Source organism: Hydra vulgaris, chromosome 12 (assembly GCF_038396675.1).
Source record: "Hydra vulgaris chromosome 12, alternate assembly HydraT2T_AEP".
NCBI lineage: Eukaryota > Metazoa > Cnidaria > Hydrozoa > Anthoathecata > Hydridae > Hydra > Hydra vulgaris.
In genome coordinates this window covers 21,045,001-21,063,880 of record NC_088931.1, presented here as the reverse complement: position 1 = coordinate 21,063,880, position 18,880 = coordinate 21,045,001, and the positions used below count along the sequence as shown (strand labels likewise).

Here is an 18,880-nt window from a genome sequence, read left to right as displayed (position 1 = left end):
CATAATTTCTTCCAGCGGTATGGTAAGTGATTTAATTTAGTTATTTTTATTTATATTATACAGTTTTAATATCATTTATCAAAAAAAAATTGGTGCACTACAAATTTAGGTATGATTGGCTTTTGATTATTTGTAGTGAGTCCTTTTTTACTGAGTATGGAATAGGCATATTGTCGCATTGATTTGACAAGATTCTAACTGATCAGAGAGTAGTTTTGAGTAAATCGATGCCAAAAATTGTTATGCTCATACTATAAAAGTTTTTTAGTATTAATTGATAATATTTTTTACCCATGATTCCATAAGCATTTGCCGTTAGTATCAATATTTGTAACTAAAAAATGTTTCACTTTTCATTGAAAAATAAATACCCCCAAAATGCAGTTAAAACCTTTTCATAATAAAATAGTCATTTCATAATAAAATTTTCATAATAAAATAGTCAATAGTCTTTACTATGACTATTTTATTATAACTGTTATATATGACATGGTTATAACTGCGGTTATAATGGTAGTTAGAAACATTTTAGTTACTTTAAAGTTTTGTGATTGAAGTAGTTAACTACTTTTAAATTTTGTAACCGAAACAATAGTATAATAAACGATAACTATCATATTATCTAACAAGATTTGACTGTTATATTAACAACCATTACATTATAGCTTAAAAGCTAAAAACTTTACATCGCATCCTGTCATCTTGTAGGTGAAGAATCACTAGTTAGTAATCTCGGTCCTGGAGAGGCACAAAAGAAAATACAGTCTTAAATTGTGAAAGTTTAAATCTTTGGTTTAACCTTCAAAACTCTAGAAGTTGATGGGCTAGTGCCAGCATTTTTTCTGTTAGGTTTTTTTATTAAATTTGACATAAGCACAAGTTATAGGTTCATTTCAATCATGGTTAGATAATTTTAGCACATTAATTGTTAAAAAAAGGAACTAACTTGTAGTTAAATAGCTTTGCTGATAAACAACAGTCCTTGAAGTCTTGTGGATTTATTTGAATAGCATATTAATAATGATAAGGACTTTTTCTGTTAACTTGTTTGAGGATCCTTATCAATACGAGTGGACTATAAAAATCAGCTATACTTGTGAGCTTTTCAATTGAGCGCATGATCCACTTTCTGGACACATAAACAACTAGGAAGTATTTTGTAATGTAACACTATTTGAGTGTACTACATTACAAAATACCTACTTCCTAGTCATACTGTTCTGATTTTGAGGGACGCGGGAGTCAGACTAAGTAACTACGTTACTTATGTGGTAAGTAACTACGTACTTATTTTCCTCTGCCACAAAATCAAATTTCTTGCAAAAGGCACTAAAAAAATGTTTGCCAGCATTGTCCACAATTTATTCAGTCCATAATGCTCAGTATTGTTGTTTGGTTGTTGTATAATATGGTGCCAAGTCAATCACACTTATCTTGTCCACAATGATTTCTCTCATAAGATTCAGTCTCCTTTCCAACATTACTATCTTAATTTACAGCAATGTAGCTTTATAAAAAAGATTTATAAAAAATAGCAAATATTAGCATTTTTGTTATTGTTTTATTTTTTACATCAACATCAAACTAGAACACTATACGTTGATATTTAGACTAATACTTTTGTATGATTCATGATGAGTATGAAATTCTCTATTATAATATATTTCACTGAAAAAAAATTTGGAATAGTCTGCAGTTAGGGTTTACCCTAACCTGTTAGTTGGAACCTTGTCAAACTAAATATTAGTTAACTAAACCTGCAGATAGAACTTTGGCAGATTGGTAGTTTGCTTATTTTATACTAGATCGCAGTAAATTTCAGTCTATTTTTTTTGTCATGATACAAATATTCTAATAAAGTCATAATCTCAAATTTTGAAAAAATGTCAGTTAGAACCTAGTCAAACCAATGTAACAGTATGCCATATATGGCAATGATGTATATCTGACAGGATAAACTAGTTATTATTACTGATCTTCATTGAAACGCCAGTAATAATAGATGTGACTCTGAGGAGATGTTTATTACTTAACTACTACACAAATTACATTTATTACTTAACCACTACAAAAATAAGCATTAATGTTTTTTCCATTTTTAGGCCTCACATTGTTGTATGCATACTTTCTATTTTGCAGTCAATATTTTATTTTGTGAGTTTTTAATTGGTGATATATTAGTTGCTTATTTTTGTTCGTTTTAAGTATTTATAAAAATTTTATTTTTATTTTATTATTGTAAGTATTGATTGGCTCTTATTTTTGTCATCGTATTAGTGTATTTTTAAATAATCTTCTATTAATTTTTATTTTTTAACTGTCATAATATGCTTTGTTTGAAAAATAATTTTCCTGTATTCTAATGTACTTCATTTTTCTTTCGGGCATTCACATGGGTGTGATCATTTAGCAAATTTATATGCCAAATTTTTTATATACTAATGCCTAATAAATTTATACTTATAACTATATTTATTAAATTCTAAATTATATTAAAATTTAACAATTTAAAATTTAATAAACATATACACACAGAGAGACAAACCCAGACCTGTTTTGGTACTGCTGGAGCGGTATGGGCACCCAAAAAAAAGCGCCCAAAAAGCATTTTTTTCATTTGTTATTTTTCTTTTGCTTTTATATATATATATATATTTGTTAAGATTATTCACCTCCCCAAGGCCCGAGGGGAGCCACTACAGTCGAGGAGGCTACTCATTTTTTTGTGTTTTTATTTTTTAGTTGTTATTCGTGGTGCAACCCTCTCTCAACACTTTAACTCCGAAACACGAACCTTGCCGAGCAAGGCCGCTGCGCGGAGAAACTAAGTTGAGCGCGGTACTTCCAGGGACATGGTGGGAGTCGAACTCGGAACCTCTCGCTTACAAAGCGAGCGCTCTTACCACTACACCACTACCGGATTATTAAAAATATTTTAGCTATTATATTGTCTTCAAGACAATAAAATGGATTGAAAAGTCATTTCATGCCGTAACTCATTTAACGTTGAAAATTGTTGTTAACTGAACATTAGATTTGAAAAAATGAATTAAAATTTATTTCTCTTAAAGTTAAGTATTTTTTATGTTTTTTTTCAAATAAATTTTTGATTTAAATTTTTATTTCATAGTTTATATAAAAACTGATTCGAAGCAAATAAAACTTGAAAACCTTTAAAGTCAAAAACACTAAACTAAAAAAAAATTAAAATAATAAAAAACCTGTTCATTAGTTGGAAGAAACTTGAGCAAACTTTCTAATGCAGAATTTGTAATTACTTCTTCATCACATAAAAAAATCTTTTGCTTTATTTGCTCATAGCTAAGTTTAAATGAACCAACAAAAATCGCTATTGAAAAAAATGTTTATTTATATATTATATATATATATATATATATATATATATATATATATATATATATATATATATATATATATATATATATATATATATATATATATATATATACAACCCTTGAAATTAGGAAAAATGAGGTCTGCAATAATTTGCCGACCTCAATCTTTTTGAGTTCGGCATCAGGTTGGCAAAAATTATTTGATACAAAGGTCTAACCATAAAACATAGAAATGAGGTTGGCAATTTTTTGCCGACCTCAAATACTTTCAGGTCGGCAGTTAAGTCGGCATTGCCGAATGCCGACCCTAATTCTGAGGGTTGTATGTATTTATATATATATATATAAATATATTAATGTATATACATATATTTACATATATATATATATATATATATATATATATATATATATATATATATATATATATAAATTAGTAAAAAACACTTATCTAACTTTTATCTTCTACTTTAAGTTTCACCTTGGATCATCAGGAAGAGTTCCTTAGGAAGAGTGTGTTTTTTACTAATTTATTATTGCTCTGTTCTATATGAACATAGAGCACTCTATATTTAAAATACACTAACTTAATTTATATATAAATATATATCTATACAGATATATATATATATATATATATACATATATTTATATATATGTATATATATATATATATATATATATATATATATATATTTATATATGCATTTATATATATATATATATATATGACACTACACAAAATAAGGTACAAAAAATAGTTATAAAAAATCTGTATCTCTAGCAGTACTATAATAAGGCAAGATAAATAATTATACAACCACTCTTATATCAAAATCTCTGGCAACTCTACACCCAGGTTAATTATCCATCACTTATATCAACTTAAATTATGTTTCTAATCACCAAAAATCCTAAATCAGATCACAAAAGGAAAGATCATAATCATAAATTAGATTATCAGAGGAAAGATCAAAGATTGAACATGACTTACCTGATTATAGTTTTTTAGTTAGTCTTTTTTTTTTAAGTATACTTTTTCAATAACAAAACAAGTTTTTTTTAAATCAAATTAAAACTCCACTTAGTTATTATCTTTAAATAAATAAGGATTGCAGATTTTTTTTTCCTTCTTTTTTTTCAAAATGAGAACTAGTACATCAGAAGAGTTTATTGAAATGTATAAATTAGATTTAACAAATAAAAAAAATTTTAATCAAAATAAAAGCTACATTGTATGGACAAGACAAATGAATTTATAGTAAGAAATCAATGAAAAAATGCATTGATGACACCAAGGTCCATTATTTTTAGACTGCAAAATCTTGATTTTTACCTCAAAAAGTTAATTCTAAAGACTTGAGGAAAACCTTTAACAATGTATTAACAAAGGCAAGTTTAATATTTTCTCTCCCATATATGATACTCATATATGGGAGAGAAAATATTAGGGATATCAATCTCTCAAATAAAGAGGATATCAATCTCTTGAAAGGTCTTCGTAAATGGCGGATGCGTTTTTATAACGGCAAAAGAGAAAATTAAAGATAAATATAAAGAATATTGAAAAAAAAAAAATCTATATATAAAAATATTAATTTCTATTTTATAAGCACAAATAACTTATCAACGATCATATAAATTAACTTGAAGCAAACACACACCAAAAAGCATTCAAAAAGGAAAAGAAAAAATATATATAAAAAAATAAAAAAGAACTTCGAATTTTTTAACACTTTATAAACTTAAATAAGAAAAGAAAAAAAAAAAAAAAAGAAGGAAAAAAAAGGTAAACAAAAGAACGAAAAGTAAAGTAAACAAATAAAAAGAAGAAAAAGATAAGAAGAATTTAATAATCAATTAAAAAAGAAAGAAGAAAAAGTAGTGTTAGAAGATTTTTTATTTTTTATTATTTCTTTATTTTTTGTTTTAGATAATTTTCTTTTTTCTTTACGATATATAACTTGTAATCATGATTATAATTCATTAGTTATTATTTTTCAGTCATTATGTTATTATTCATTTTCTCACATTATTTTATTTATTCATAGTTAATTGTATTTATTATTAGTCCTCGTTTGATACCTAGTTATTTAATATATTACATTTATTTTTAATATTATATTTTTATAAACTTATTTATTATTGACTTATTTCTATTTGTTATTGTTCTAGTATCTTTGTTGATAATATTATTATTAGTAACAGTTAACAGTAGTTATATTATTATTAGTTCATATTATTAATATACTAGATATTATTATAGTATTAGTTTTTTTATATTCGATATTTATTGTTGTCATAGTTACTTTTAACATTAGTTCGTGGTTTGTCTAATTTTAATTTATTTTGATTGTTTAATTTTATAAAAGTTAGCTTTTAATTACCTTTAATGTGAATCTTTTTTTCTATCATTGTTCTTATTTTTTTGTATTGTTTTAAAAATTATTTTCGATTACTCACGCTAACGGTTACCCAAGTTTTAAATTATTAAATTTAGTCTTTTACTTTGCATTTATTTTTCAAACCTCTATTTTACACTTTAGTCACTTTAATTAGTTAATACTGCATATACATAAAAATATTTTTTCTAAAGATTATGGCATTCAAATCTCTCTGCAATACTTGTCATAAAAATATAACTGATAATCAAAGAGCCATCCAATGTGATCTGTGTAACTCATGGGTCCATGCAAAGTGTACTCATATTAATGCGTACTCTTATAATCTTCTTTCAAATGACTCGTCAGATTTTTATTGTCATAGTTGTTTATCTAAGAGTATGGCGTTCAGCTCGATTTCCAACTTGGAGCTTAAATCAACATTATTATGTAAGAATATACCTACTAGTTCATTAAACTCTTTTGAGACTCCAAGTAATCATAAAAAGATCTTTAAAGATCTAAATAAATTTCCCAGTTCTGTTAATTGCAAATACTATGACGTTATTGATCTCAATAAAACTATGCTCCCCAATTCGGAACTATATATTCATCTTAACATCGCTTCTCTACCATTCCACATTGACGAACTCTGTAGTCTTATCAGCTCTCTTAATAATTTTCCCTTAGCAATAGGTATTACAGAATCTAATTTATATATAAACGATACAAATATAACTGATATATACATAAACGGGTTTAATATTGAGCATTGTCCTACTGAGGCTAAAAAAGGAGGAGCACTTTTATACTTACGCTCAAATTTAAACTACGTAGTTCGCAATGATCTTATGATTTACTCATCTAAATATTTAGAGTCTATTTTTGTTGAAATCGAAAAACCTTGTGAATCAAACATAATAATTGGCTGCATTTATCGTCATCCCTCAATGAATCAACATGAGTTTACTTCTTCCCACTTAACTCCTCTACTTGAAAAGCTAAGTAACGAAAAAAAAAAGATCTTTTTAATGGGTGATTTTAATATGGATCTATTAAGTCACAATGAATCTAACCCTGTTTCTAGATATCTTGATTCTTTAACTTCTTACTCACTAAGCCCTTCTATAATTTTACCATCACGCATAACGGCTACATCTAAAACGCTGATTGACAACATATTCACAAACTTTCATTCAACTGATCAATACTCAGGTAACCTTACGATTTCAATTTCAGACCACATGGCACAATTTATTTGCATTCCTGGCATACCCAAACATCCCAAAAAAGTAAAAACTTACAGACGATGCTTCAAAAAATTTAATAAAAGTTTATTTATTGAAGAAATTTCTAATATCAATTGGGAACTCTCTATTAAAAAAGATGATGATGTTAATAAGTCTATGGTTTTTATTTTAAAAACATTTGATGAAATCTTAGACCGACATGCTCCTTACAAAATACTAACCAACCAACAAATTAAACTAAAATCAAAACCTTGGATAACGTATGGAATACTTAAATCTATCTCAGTTAAAAACAAACTTTATAAAAAGTTTATAAAATCAAAAAATATTTATAAGAAAAATGAATTATTTACAAAATTTAAATTTTATAGAAACAAAATTTCCAATTTATTAAAATTTAGCAAAAAAACATACTATATTACGTATTTTAATAATAATCTGAATAGTGTTAAAAACACCTGGAAGGGAATAAAAGAAATCATTAATATTAGACCTTCTACACACAATACATCTTTTAAACTTAAATTGAACGAAAATCTTATCACTGATCACACTGCCGTATCTAATATATTTAACAATTTTTTTAGCACTATACATAACAAACTACTTAGCAAAGCCATACCCCCAAAACGCGTATTTAGTGACTTTCTTAACATTCCAAATGCTAAATCGTTTTTTATTAATCCTGTTACTGAAAATGAAATATCTGGTCTCATTACAAACAAGCTCAAAACTGAAAAAAGTCTTGGTCCTAATAGCGTACCTACATTCCTCCTTAAACTAGTCCCACACATTATTTCAAAGCCTCTCTGTACTGTTATAAATAACTCATTTAAAAGTGGTATTTTCCCAGATATTTTTAAAGTTGCCAAAGTTATTCCAATATTTAAAAAAGGCTCTTTACTAGATTTCACAAATTATCGACCCATCTCCTTGCTTTCTAATATAGGTAAACTATTTGAGAAGGCAATGCATATTAGGCTTTATGCTTTTCTTGAAAAATTTAAATGTTTTTACACCCATCAGTATGGATTTCGTGCCAATCACTCCACAACTCATGCTCTCATTGAAATGACTGAACTGATTAGAAAAGCAATCGATGACAAATATTTTGCATGCGGTGTATTTGTCGATTTACAGAAAGCGTTCGATACAGTAGATCATTCAATTTTGTTAAAAAAATTAGAATATTATGGGATCAGAGGCGTACCCCTTAAATGGTTTATTTCGTACTTAAACAATAGAACACAATTTGTTGCTATTAATGACTCAAAATCTACCCTTGTAAAATGTTCTAATGGTGTTCCACAGGGTTCAGTATTGGGACCACTGCTTTTCCTTCTTTATATTAATGATCTTCATACGTCCATTAGGTTTGCTACTGTTTACCACTTTGCTGATGACACTAACCTAATGCTAATTAATAAATCCTTAAAAAAAATTAACAAACACATTAACCATGATCTTGCCAATCTAGTTCAGTGGCTTCGCTCCAACAAACTTTTTCTAAACTCTAACAAAACTGAACTTATTATCTTTAAATCAAATAAAACAAAAATCTATAAACATATGAACTTTAGATTAAGTGGCAAAAAAATTGAACCTGTTAACTCAATTAAATATCTTGGTATAAAAATTAATTCAAATCTTTCCTTTTTATCCCACTGTGAAGACTTAGCAATGAAACTAAGTAGATCTAATGGTATGTTGGCCAAAGTTCGCCATTATGTTAATCTTGAAACACTTTTGAACATATACCATGCTATTTTCGGCTCACATCTTATATATGCATGCCAAATTTGGGGGCAGTCCCATCAACAAGCTCTTATTAGGTTATCCCACCTCCAAAACAAGGCTTTAAAAATTATTTATTTTCAGAATATTAAATTTAATTCTAATGTGCTCTATCTAACTTCTAAAGTATTAAAACTATGTGACTATATTCAATTTTCAAACTGCCAATTTGTCTGGAACCACCAACACAATAACCTACCTTTAACTTTCATCAATTTCTTTTCCAAAAGTGCCAACTCTCGTTATCACCTTCGTTCCAATAGTAATTTAAACCTGTCTGTCTCTAAACATTGCTCTCATAAATACGGACATAAATCTATAAAGTATCAAAGCATTAAAACTTGGAACAACCTTCCTTATGAACTAAAAGCTCTCAATTCATTCTCAACCTTTAAAACTAGATTATTCTACTTTTTATTAAAAAAATATAGTTAGTGTTTATAATTTCTATTATCAATTTTTGTTGTCTTTAGTATTTTTTTTTTTTTTTTTTTTTTTTTTTTTTTTTTTTTTTTTAATTTTTATTATATATTTTGTTGTCATTACTATTGCTTATTGTTATTTCTATAAATATTTACATTACTATTATTAACTACTTTTAACTATTACTACTAATATTAATATTGTTATCATTATTATTATTATTATTTTTGTTATTATTGTTATTATTATTAAATATATTACTATTATTATTATTGTTATTGTTGTTATTATTATTATTATTACTAAGATTAATTGTATATAAATAAACTATTTTTTAAGGTATTTACTTGAGATTAGTATTTCAATACTATTTGTAAATAGCCGTGAAAATTTATTTTCAGAATATATATATATATGATTGATTGAATCTAATGGCCAAACTCTTGCTGTCATACCAAAGAAACAGATAAATCCACTGTTAGACATTTTCAAGATTATTAAAATTCTTTCTTATTTAAACTTTTCAACCTTGGTGGCCTGTACAACATTCCTGTCACTGTTTTACAAAAGAACACTTTAGAACACTCTTCATTATTTAACAAGTGATTAACTAAATTGTATTTTTCTGTCTGACCAAAAATGGTATCTGTGATTCCAATTTTTAAAAAATCTGGAGATCACTCTGACATCTCTTACTATATACAATCAGTCTTCTTAGTGTTATTATTAAAGTCTTTAATCTTCAATAAAAAAAAATTAATTCTCAAGTAAAATTTTGATAAATAACTAGTTTGTCTATTTTAACTTTTTTTGTTTTTAGAAATAAAATATATTGATTTCTTTTGCTAAATAACCTGGCAACTTAAAAAACTCTTTTGTATAACGCTTAAGTCCTTTAAAAAATGTTTAAATTTGTATTTTAAAAAAGGTCATAAATTGTATTTTAAAATAGGCCATTAATTGTATTAACGATTGTTGCATTTATACTTTTCATAAAACGAAAACATAAATAAAATAAAAATAAAATTAATAATAAAAAAAATGATCAGAGAATATTTTTTACTTTAGCATATTCCCAAAAAATCTGTTAAAATTGTTTATAATAACAATTTCACTTTTTAACTATATTAACTAATGTAAGAAATGTTTATCATTGAAACAAAAACTTACATAAATTCTGAGCAGTTTTTGCGTCTAGCACTTTCAGTTCCAGTCCTTTTTTAGGTTTAGAATCACTAGCAAGACTATCAGTTGATTCCCCAATATTTTTGGCTGGTTTTGAAGCAAATGTTTCAGATATAAGATCTAAAATATCACCTTTCACTAAAGAATCCTCTTTAACTTTAGTCCAAAAACTTCCGTCTTTTAGCTTTGTAGCATGAATCTAAATCAACAAAAATGTATTTAAGCTAGTCAAATTTGGATTTTTAGAAAAAAGAATCCTTATATTTTTATTATATATTAAATCATTTGTTAATCAAAACTTACAACATTCCAATTTAAGCGTTTTGTTTGTTTAGTTTGTGTATACTGTTTCTTCTGAGATAAACCTGGTGGTAGTTTTGGACCAGACATCATTCCCATTCCTGGTGCTGGAGGTGGACCAGGAGCACCAGGGGCACCAGGTGGTCGAGGAGGTCCACCAGGAAATCCACCAGGAGGAGGAGGAGGTGGTGGTCCACCAGGAAACCCACCAGGAGGTGGTGGTGGTGGTGGTACTCCAAAACCAGGTGGTGGTGGTGGAGGGGGTCCAAATCCTGGTGGTGGCGGTGGTGCTGGTGGTCCACCACCAGGAAAAGGTGGAGGTGGTGGTGGTGGAGGACCAGCTGATCCTGGAAGAGGTGGAGGTCCAGGTACTGCACCTTAAAAAAATGTTGTTTGAATTAAAAAGCTTTCTCATAATAACTCAGCCATCAAAACTTACAAAAGCTAAAGCAATATATTTATTAGGTTTTTAAATTTTTCAAAAAAAAAGAATGATAAAAGTAATAAAAAAATAACTTAAATTATTCGTTTTTTATCTTATTCTTTGCATAAACTTTTGTTTATTATTATACAGCAAGTTAAAAAGGAACTATTCTGATAAATAAAATGTCAGACCTCAAACATAGAAAACTATGTTTGAGGTCAACTTCAAATATAATTCGAAGCTGTTTCAAAATCCTGTCAACAAATTTAAAATCATAGGGAAAATAAATATCCATGAATGAATTGCAATAAAAATTATTAATTGATTTTTTTCAATACAAATTTTTTCATACAAATCACTTTTATGTAAAAAAATAATTTATTATGAAGAACATAATAATTACTATATTATGAAATTAACACAAATTATGCAAGAAAATTTCAAAAGATTATTTTTATTTTGTCTTAATAATTTGTTGATAAGACCCATGATTTAAACTTGATTATTGTTATCTATCACTTGTTCTTATAATCTTTATTAAAACTGCATATTTTATATATCCAAATTATATATATATATATATATATATATATATATATATATATATATATATATATATATATATATATATATATACATATATATATATACATATATATATATATATATATACATATATATATATATATACATATATATATATATATATATATACATATATATATATATACATATATATATATATATATATATATATATATATATATATATATATATATACATACATATATATATATATTTATATATATATATATATTATATATATATATTATATATATATATATATATATATATATATATATATATATATATATATATATATATATATATATATATATATATATATATATATATATACATATATATGTGTGTGAGTGTGTGTGTGTGTATATATATATATATAGAGAGAGAGAGAGAGAGAGAGAGAGAGTGACAAATTGACAAAGGTGCAAACATGTGTTAGAAAAAGACAGAAAAATAAATGTCACATTTCTTTACTTTTGTTTATGCAAACGCTGGCATTCAATTAAAGTTTTTAAAAATGAACGCATTACTTTAGCATTTTTTTTTTCCAAATAATTAAGCAATTGATAGTTTTTTATTTATTATAAAAAACGCATATATAATAAAAAGCAACTTGTTACTATAACTTAAAATGCATTTTAAAGACTTTAAAAGAAACCATATTAAAACATGCTACTTTCTTTAATAGCATTACATTTAAGTAAAACAACTATTAATCAAATACGCTATTAAAGAAAGTAATTATGTTTTAGCATGGTTTTAGCATGCATTTACAAAATCATGCAAAATTTTAACTAAAATGAATGGATTTGGAATTACTTTAAAACAATCTTACTTTAAAACAATCTTACTTTCCTTAAAGTGAAGTAATGTTTGTTTGCTTATTAAAAACAAATATTAAATATTATAAAAGTTTTGAAAACAATTTTTAACTTCTGCTAAAATATATACTAATCTAGTAGAATATATAGAATTATCATGTTTATTATATTTTTCATTTTTTATTGTGTATTTAACAACACCAATAAATATGATATTTTTATTAACTTGCTATTAAATTATGAACTGTTATGAACTGGGCTAAGGGCTAACTTGAATAGAGATTGTATCGGACCTATCCATTTGATTGATGTCAAAATAAACAAAAATATGTACTTTGTACATATTTTTGTCTACTTAAGAATGTTATGCTACCCTTGTGAAAAACTTTTTCAAAATCAAAGAAATTCGATTAATTGAATAGCCTTAGCAAAGTCCTGACCTTAATTCTATTGAATGTCTATGTTGAAAACCAACAAGTAAACGTGATTTATTGAATACTCTGAAACAAGAATGGGGAAAAATCAAAATTATTGTGATTATGAAGCTGGTGGACTCAATGCATTGTCACTCTCAAGCAGTAATCAATGCTAAGGGCATTTTCAATTTAAGAAATGTTTAAAAAAAAAATCTAATTCAAATTTTTTTTCTGTCCGGACTTTTGCACACACATAACTAAATGAACTTTTAAGATAAGATTGCTTAGATTTAGTAAAATTTCATTTGTTTTTAGATTTGTAATCAATTTTTTGACATTTCAGTGAAAATTTGAAAGAAATTGGACTTTTCATTCAAAAGTTATGTTCTTGTCTGGTTACTTTTGCACGCTACTGTATATATATATATATATATATATATATATCAGGCCTTGTTAAAAAGCGTTACGCAGCTCACATTTTACCTGCGAAAAGGTGATTTGCCTACGCGTTAAGCAGTTTTGTGTTACGCAAAAACTTTTATCTTTTAGAATAATTAAATTATATTTTGATATCATTTATGTGACGTTTATTTAGAAGAAATAAAGTCGCAAGTGAAAGTATTTAACCGCAATTGTAAACAAATAGATTTTTTGTTAAAGAAACAGTTTGTTTAACAATTTTTTGTTGTTGTTAAAAATTAGTTAAAGAAAATAAAGTGTTTTAAGTTTTATCTTAAGGAATTAAATATATAAATTCCTTTTAAATATAAAAATTATTTTTTGTCATAATAATTTAAAAAATGCACGATTTATTTTGATTTAAATATTTTATTAATAAGATATTTTAATTTAAGTTTAATTTATGAAAATAAATTATGATCACGAATATGTTATCGGTAACTTATAAATAATAAAAAAAACTCTTTATTGTTTAAAAACATTAAAAAGAGTTCACAAAATAAATAAGAAAAAATTTATTAACAGTTAATAAAATAACCAAAAACCAACTGTAAAATTATAAGAAAATAAACAAATATTATGTTATGTTTTATAAAAAAAAATTTTTTTCAAAATGAAATTTAGTTTCTATTTGAAAAAAATGATAAAAATGATTTTTCAAATAGGAACTTAGATTAATTTGTAACTTTTGTTATAGTGAGAAAAAAACAAACTGTTTGTATGATTTTTAACACATTAATAAAATAACTTTAATTACAATGCGGCACTTAAAAAGACGGTAGTGACGCAATATAACTTCTAACAATACAAAATATATTTGCTGAGTTGAGTTACTTTTGTTACGCAGCGAAATCTCATAACAGGGCCTGATATATATATATATATATATAAAGTTCAAGTGACATCTTTCATAGTATGTGTAATAAAACTATAAGCATTAAAACATCATATATGGTATCATATATTTATTTCTTTTATTTACGTGATATTTCGGCTCATATGCTTGATTGCACATGTGGTGCATGTTATATTGGTGAAGAAAAAAGATTTTCACACAAATTCAAGAACATAAAAATAATGTTACAAAAGCTAACTGGGATACATCAGGAATAGTAGAACAATCACAACATCATAATGGTAAAATAAATTGGTAGAACCCTAAAACGCTTTCTCTTAATTCAAACAACTACACAAAAAAAAATTTGTGAGGCCATTGAAATAGGTGTGCAATGTTCAAAATCTGACAATGGCAATTTGGTGATGACTCACCATTGGAAACCACTTTTTGTAAAATTAAAAAATGTTGAATATATGACGTTGCAATGACATCATTTTGTTATGTTCATTATAATTTTTTTAAACCATTTTTTAAACAGTTTTGTTAGTTTAATAATGGCTCTCACTATATGAGTCGAAATATCACGTAAAAAAACGAAAGAAATAGTATAGTAGTAGTATCAAAATCTGCAGCACATTTAAACAAGGGTTAAATAGTGCGACAGTAGATGATACCCTGCGGTAGTTTAGCTGATTAATTGTATAGCATAATCGTTCGCATATTGTCAAGAATTATCGTGAACGATTTTACATCTTTGGCATTTGTTATCTTCTTGGGGAGGTCATTCCATTTAGAGAAAATACAATTAGTAAAAAAGTGATGTCTAGGCTGATAACTTCTTATTATTTCCCCTCTTAGTTGCGATGGAGTTTGATTAGCACAAGCTGGAATAATTGTTTGTGGTTTAATCCATTGTATATTATTGATGTTGTGTAATATTTTATATTGCTGAATCATATCGCCACGCTCACACCTATGATCTAATGGGATGATATTAAATTTTTTACATCTGCATTCATAATAAAAGTCTTTTATTGCATGCAGTATTTGTGTCACGCTATACTAAATTGATTTAAGAAGATTTATATCTTTTTGGAGGAGAGGATCCCATGCTTGCACTGCAAATTCAAGGTGTGGGCGTATGTAGCAAGTATATAATTTCTTTCAGAGATTAACATCACGACTGACAAAAGCACACTTCAGTTGACCAATTATTTTATAAGCTGACAGACAGCTTTACATGCTTGTGCTAAAGATTTAAGATCGTATGATATCAAAACACCAAGATCTTGTTCACAGGTAGTTTTTGCAAAATTAAATCTCATATTAGTATTGTAACCAGTTTGATATAAGATTGTTTTTACCAACATGCATAGTTTGACATGTAGTTTGACATGTAGTTTGACAGCATGCATAACTTTACACTTATCTATGTTAAGACGCATTAGCCATGTGTTAGTCCAGTTAATAACGTTGTCTAGATCAGATTGGAGTATGCTTAAACTGTTCTTGATATTTTTAAAATTTATTTTTGTGAGAAATTTAGTGTCATCAGCATACATCTTAGGTAGAACGGAGAGATTGTCAGAAAGGTCATTGATATAAATAACAAATACTGGACCGAGAACTGAGCCTTGTGGAACTCCACTTACAACATCAGCCCATTCTGAAATCGATTCACCAAGAACAACAAGTTGTATTTGGTTTAATATAGGAGTATGATACTGTATATGATGCTTTAATGCTATCAATATATATATATATATATATATATATAATATATATATATATATATATAAATATATATATATAAATATATATATATATATAAATATATATATAAATATATATATATATATAAATATATATATATATATAAATATATATATATATATAAATATATATATATATATAATATATATATATCTACCCGCGGAATTAGGGTCGGCATTCCGCAATGCCAACCTAAATGCCAACCTGAAAGTGTTTGAGGTCAGCAATTTTTTGCCGACCTTGTTTCTATGTTTTATGGTTAGACCTTTATATCAAATAGTTTTTGCTGATGCCGACCTCATCGAACTGATGCCAACCTCAAAAAGATTGAGGTCGGCAAATTATTGCCGAATTATATATATATATATATATATATATATATATATATATATATATATATATATATATATATATATATATATATATATATATAGGCTTGGACGGGAACGGCATGCGATCACGCGCTTGGTTAGACCACGCATATTATATATATTTTTGAAAATATAACCACGGTTGCTTTTAAGTTTTAGAAATGAGTCAATAAAAAACTGTTTAAAATAGCGTTAGAAATAACTTTTTATTGTATTTCAAGTTGATTGTTGATCTTTTTAAAAACTTTTATATTACGTGAAGATTTTTAAATACTATTACTATTTTTTTAAACTATAATAATAAAATACGATATATAAAACATTTTTAAATAAATCGATTAGTTACTTGCAATGATTCTTAAAAGTGGACACTTTGTATTTAAAATATCCAAGAATGTTATTTGAATATTTTTTTTATTGTATAAGAAGTTGACAAAAATAGACGTCACGCTCAGTTGAACTAATAGGTAGAAGTTAGAAATTATTTGCACTCTCGCGCAGTGATTTTAAAAGTATTATAGTGTTTTATTTTTGAATGAAAATATCCGCGGAAGAGAGTTAATGATCTTTTACTTATAATTAATATTTGTTGTGACAGCCTTTATGGACGACATGCATGTATATTTTATGATAAATGTAAAAGCTCTGATTTTTTTAAATGTATTTTGTTGGATTAAAAAAAACGGAATTGAGAAGACAAATACAATAACTTTAATAGTCCAATTCAGATGTTGAGCTATATTCGTCGTCAATGGAGCTTTCGTCGGAACTATCGATTGTTTCTTGTGCAGCATCAGTGCCCTCCATTGATTCAAGGCAAACCCCCCTGCGTTTATTTAGGTATATATTGAGGGCACTATTCAAAATATCATCTCGTTCTTCTACGGTAAAATTTGGATCATTCCCGGCTATCAATATTGCGTCTTCCATTGTCTGGTTGCTCATTTTTAAACGACGATCACTTAGTATCAGGGTTAGTATACTGAAAATCCGTTCCACAGACGAGTTTGAGCAAGAAATGCACATTATTAGTTCAACAAGAAGAAGAAGGTTTGGGAAAGTTTTTCTATAATAAACAAAAATTCTCTCCCATAGCAGCGCCGTTGTAACTCCTTTATACTCTGTGTTTATTAATAATTTAAAAGCATTCCATTCAGAGAGAACCATTTCAACTTTTAATCCTGCGTATTCTAAAGGAATTTTAAATTTCCTTATTAATAAAGAGATGCTAGCATTGCCGTACATATTGTCTGCTGTCCAAAATTGGGGATCCAACCAACTCATTGATTCAAAGACCGTGTTTGACAACGAACTAAATCTATCGTCTATTAATGGTTTAATGATGTTGACTGCAGTTTTTCTATCTTCTATAGCAGCATTAATACTATCAAAGTTAATGTTAGTCATATCGTAAAGCTCAATGTCAACAAACTCTGCATTTGTTTTTTTTAACTCGTGGCCATCTTTGAAATAAGAAGAAACAAGAGTAGTTGTATCATCTTTGTACTTGATTCTAAATTTTAGTAAATATGAATCAAGTATATTGTCTATTGTTTCATTACTTAATTCAACCAAATAATACTTAGTTAGATCTATGGCTGGTTTTACCTCGTGCACCATCAACGTTTTTTTTTCGAAAACCAATGATAACGGGCTCAATTTCTCTAAGACGTCTAAGTAACCGCAAAACATGCATAAAAGTCGGTAGTCATGCAAACATTTGGAGATTCCGAAAAGTTTAGCGCGCATTTCTGCTGTGGTATTGCGATTGACAAGTGCGTTGTCAAAGCCTACAATAATTGCAGGCCAGTTATGTACCAATCTTGTCAATCCTCGTCTTCTGTGACTAACAAAGCGCGTTCCTGATATTTTGGGCAAGGTGTAATATGTAATATTTAGTGCCTCTGCTGCTTTTTTAACTTCACTTTTTAATTTTCCAGAATTGCGAAATAAATGGAATATGGTAGTATAAAATTGATCACAATCTCTATATTGAACAATATTTCTTGCACTATCTTTAATTGCCAGTTCCAAACGGTGGTTCACACAGTGCATTTTAACTAGCCATGTTCTGTTGTTTTTCATTTGAGTTAAGACCCCATTATACATGCCAAGTTATCGCTAGCTCCGTCAGAAGTAGCGCTGACAAGTTTATTTTTATATGCATCTGCAGTTAAAGGAATATTTCCTGATTCATTAAAAATGCTGTCAATAGCCTTTTTAATGGTATTAGCGTTCACACCACCTAAACTGTTCATCTCTAGTAAAGATACTACAAGATAAGCAGGTATGCAATCTCGTTCAACACGAACAAGAACCAACTCTTTCTCATCCTTTGTTTTTCGTGCTTGAGAGCCATCAGAAAGTATGGAGAAAAAGTTTTTCTCTTTAACAATTTTAGCAATTTTTTCTTTATTGGCATAAGCAATGCAGGAGATAAATTGACGTGCTAAATATAAATGAAAATTAATTTGATCTTTGTTAATTTCTTAAATAATATCAAA

At 27.0% G+C, this 18,880-nt stretch overlaps 2 protein-coding genes across 2 annotated transcripts in view; both read right to left on the bottom strand.

The window, feature by feature from the left end:
* Positions 1-18,880, bottom strand: part of LOC100202473 (protein diaphanous homolog 1) — a 79,132-nt gene that overhangs the window by 25,260 nt on the left and 34,992 nt on the right. Inside the window, exons 12-14 of the mRNA XM_065812522.1 lie at positions 10,693-11,066; positions 10,375-10,588; positions 3,222-3,349 (exon numbers count right to left, since the gene is read on the bottom strand). Coding sequence (XP_065668594.1) covers positions 3,222-3,349; positions 10,375-10,588; positions 10,693-11,066 — 716 coding nt within the window. The remainder of the gene's footprint in view (positions 1-3,221; positions 3,350-10,374; positions 10,589-10,692; positions 11,067-18,880) is intronic.
* LOC136088571 (uncharacterized) overlaps positions 18,792-18,880 on the bottom strand; it is an 835-nt gene continuing 746 nt past the window's right edge. Inside the window, exon 2 of the mRNA XM_065812524.1 lies at positions 18,792-18,880. This exon is cut by the window's right edge and continues 301 nt beyond it. Coding sequence (XP_065668596.1) covers positions 18,876-18,880 — 5 coding nt within the window. The 3' untranslated portion in view covers positions 18,792-18,875.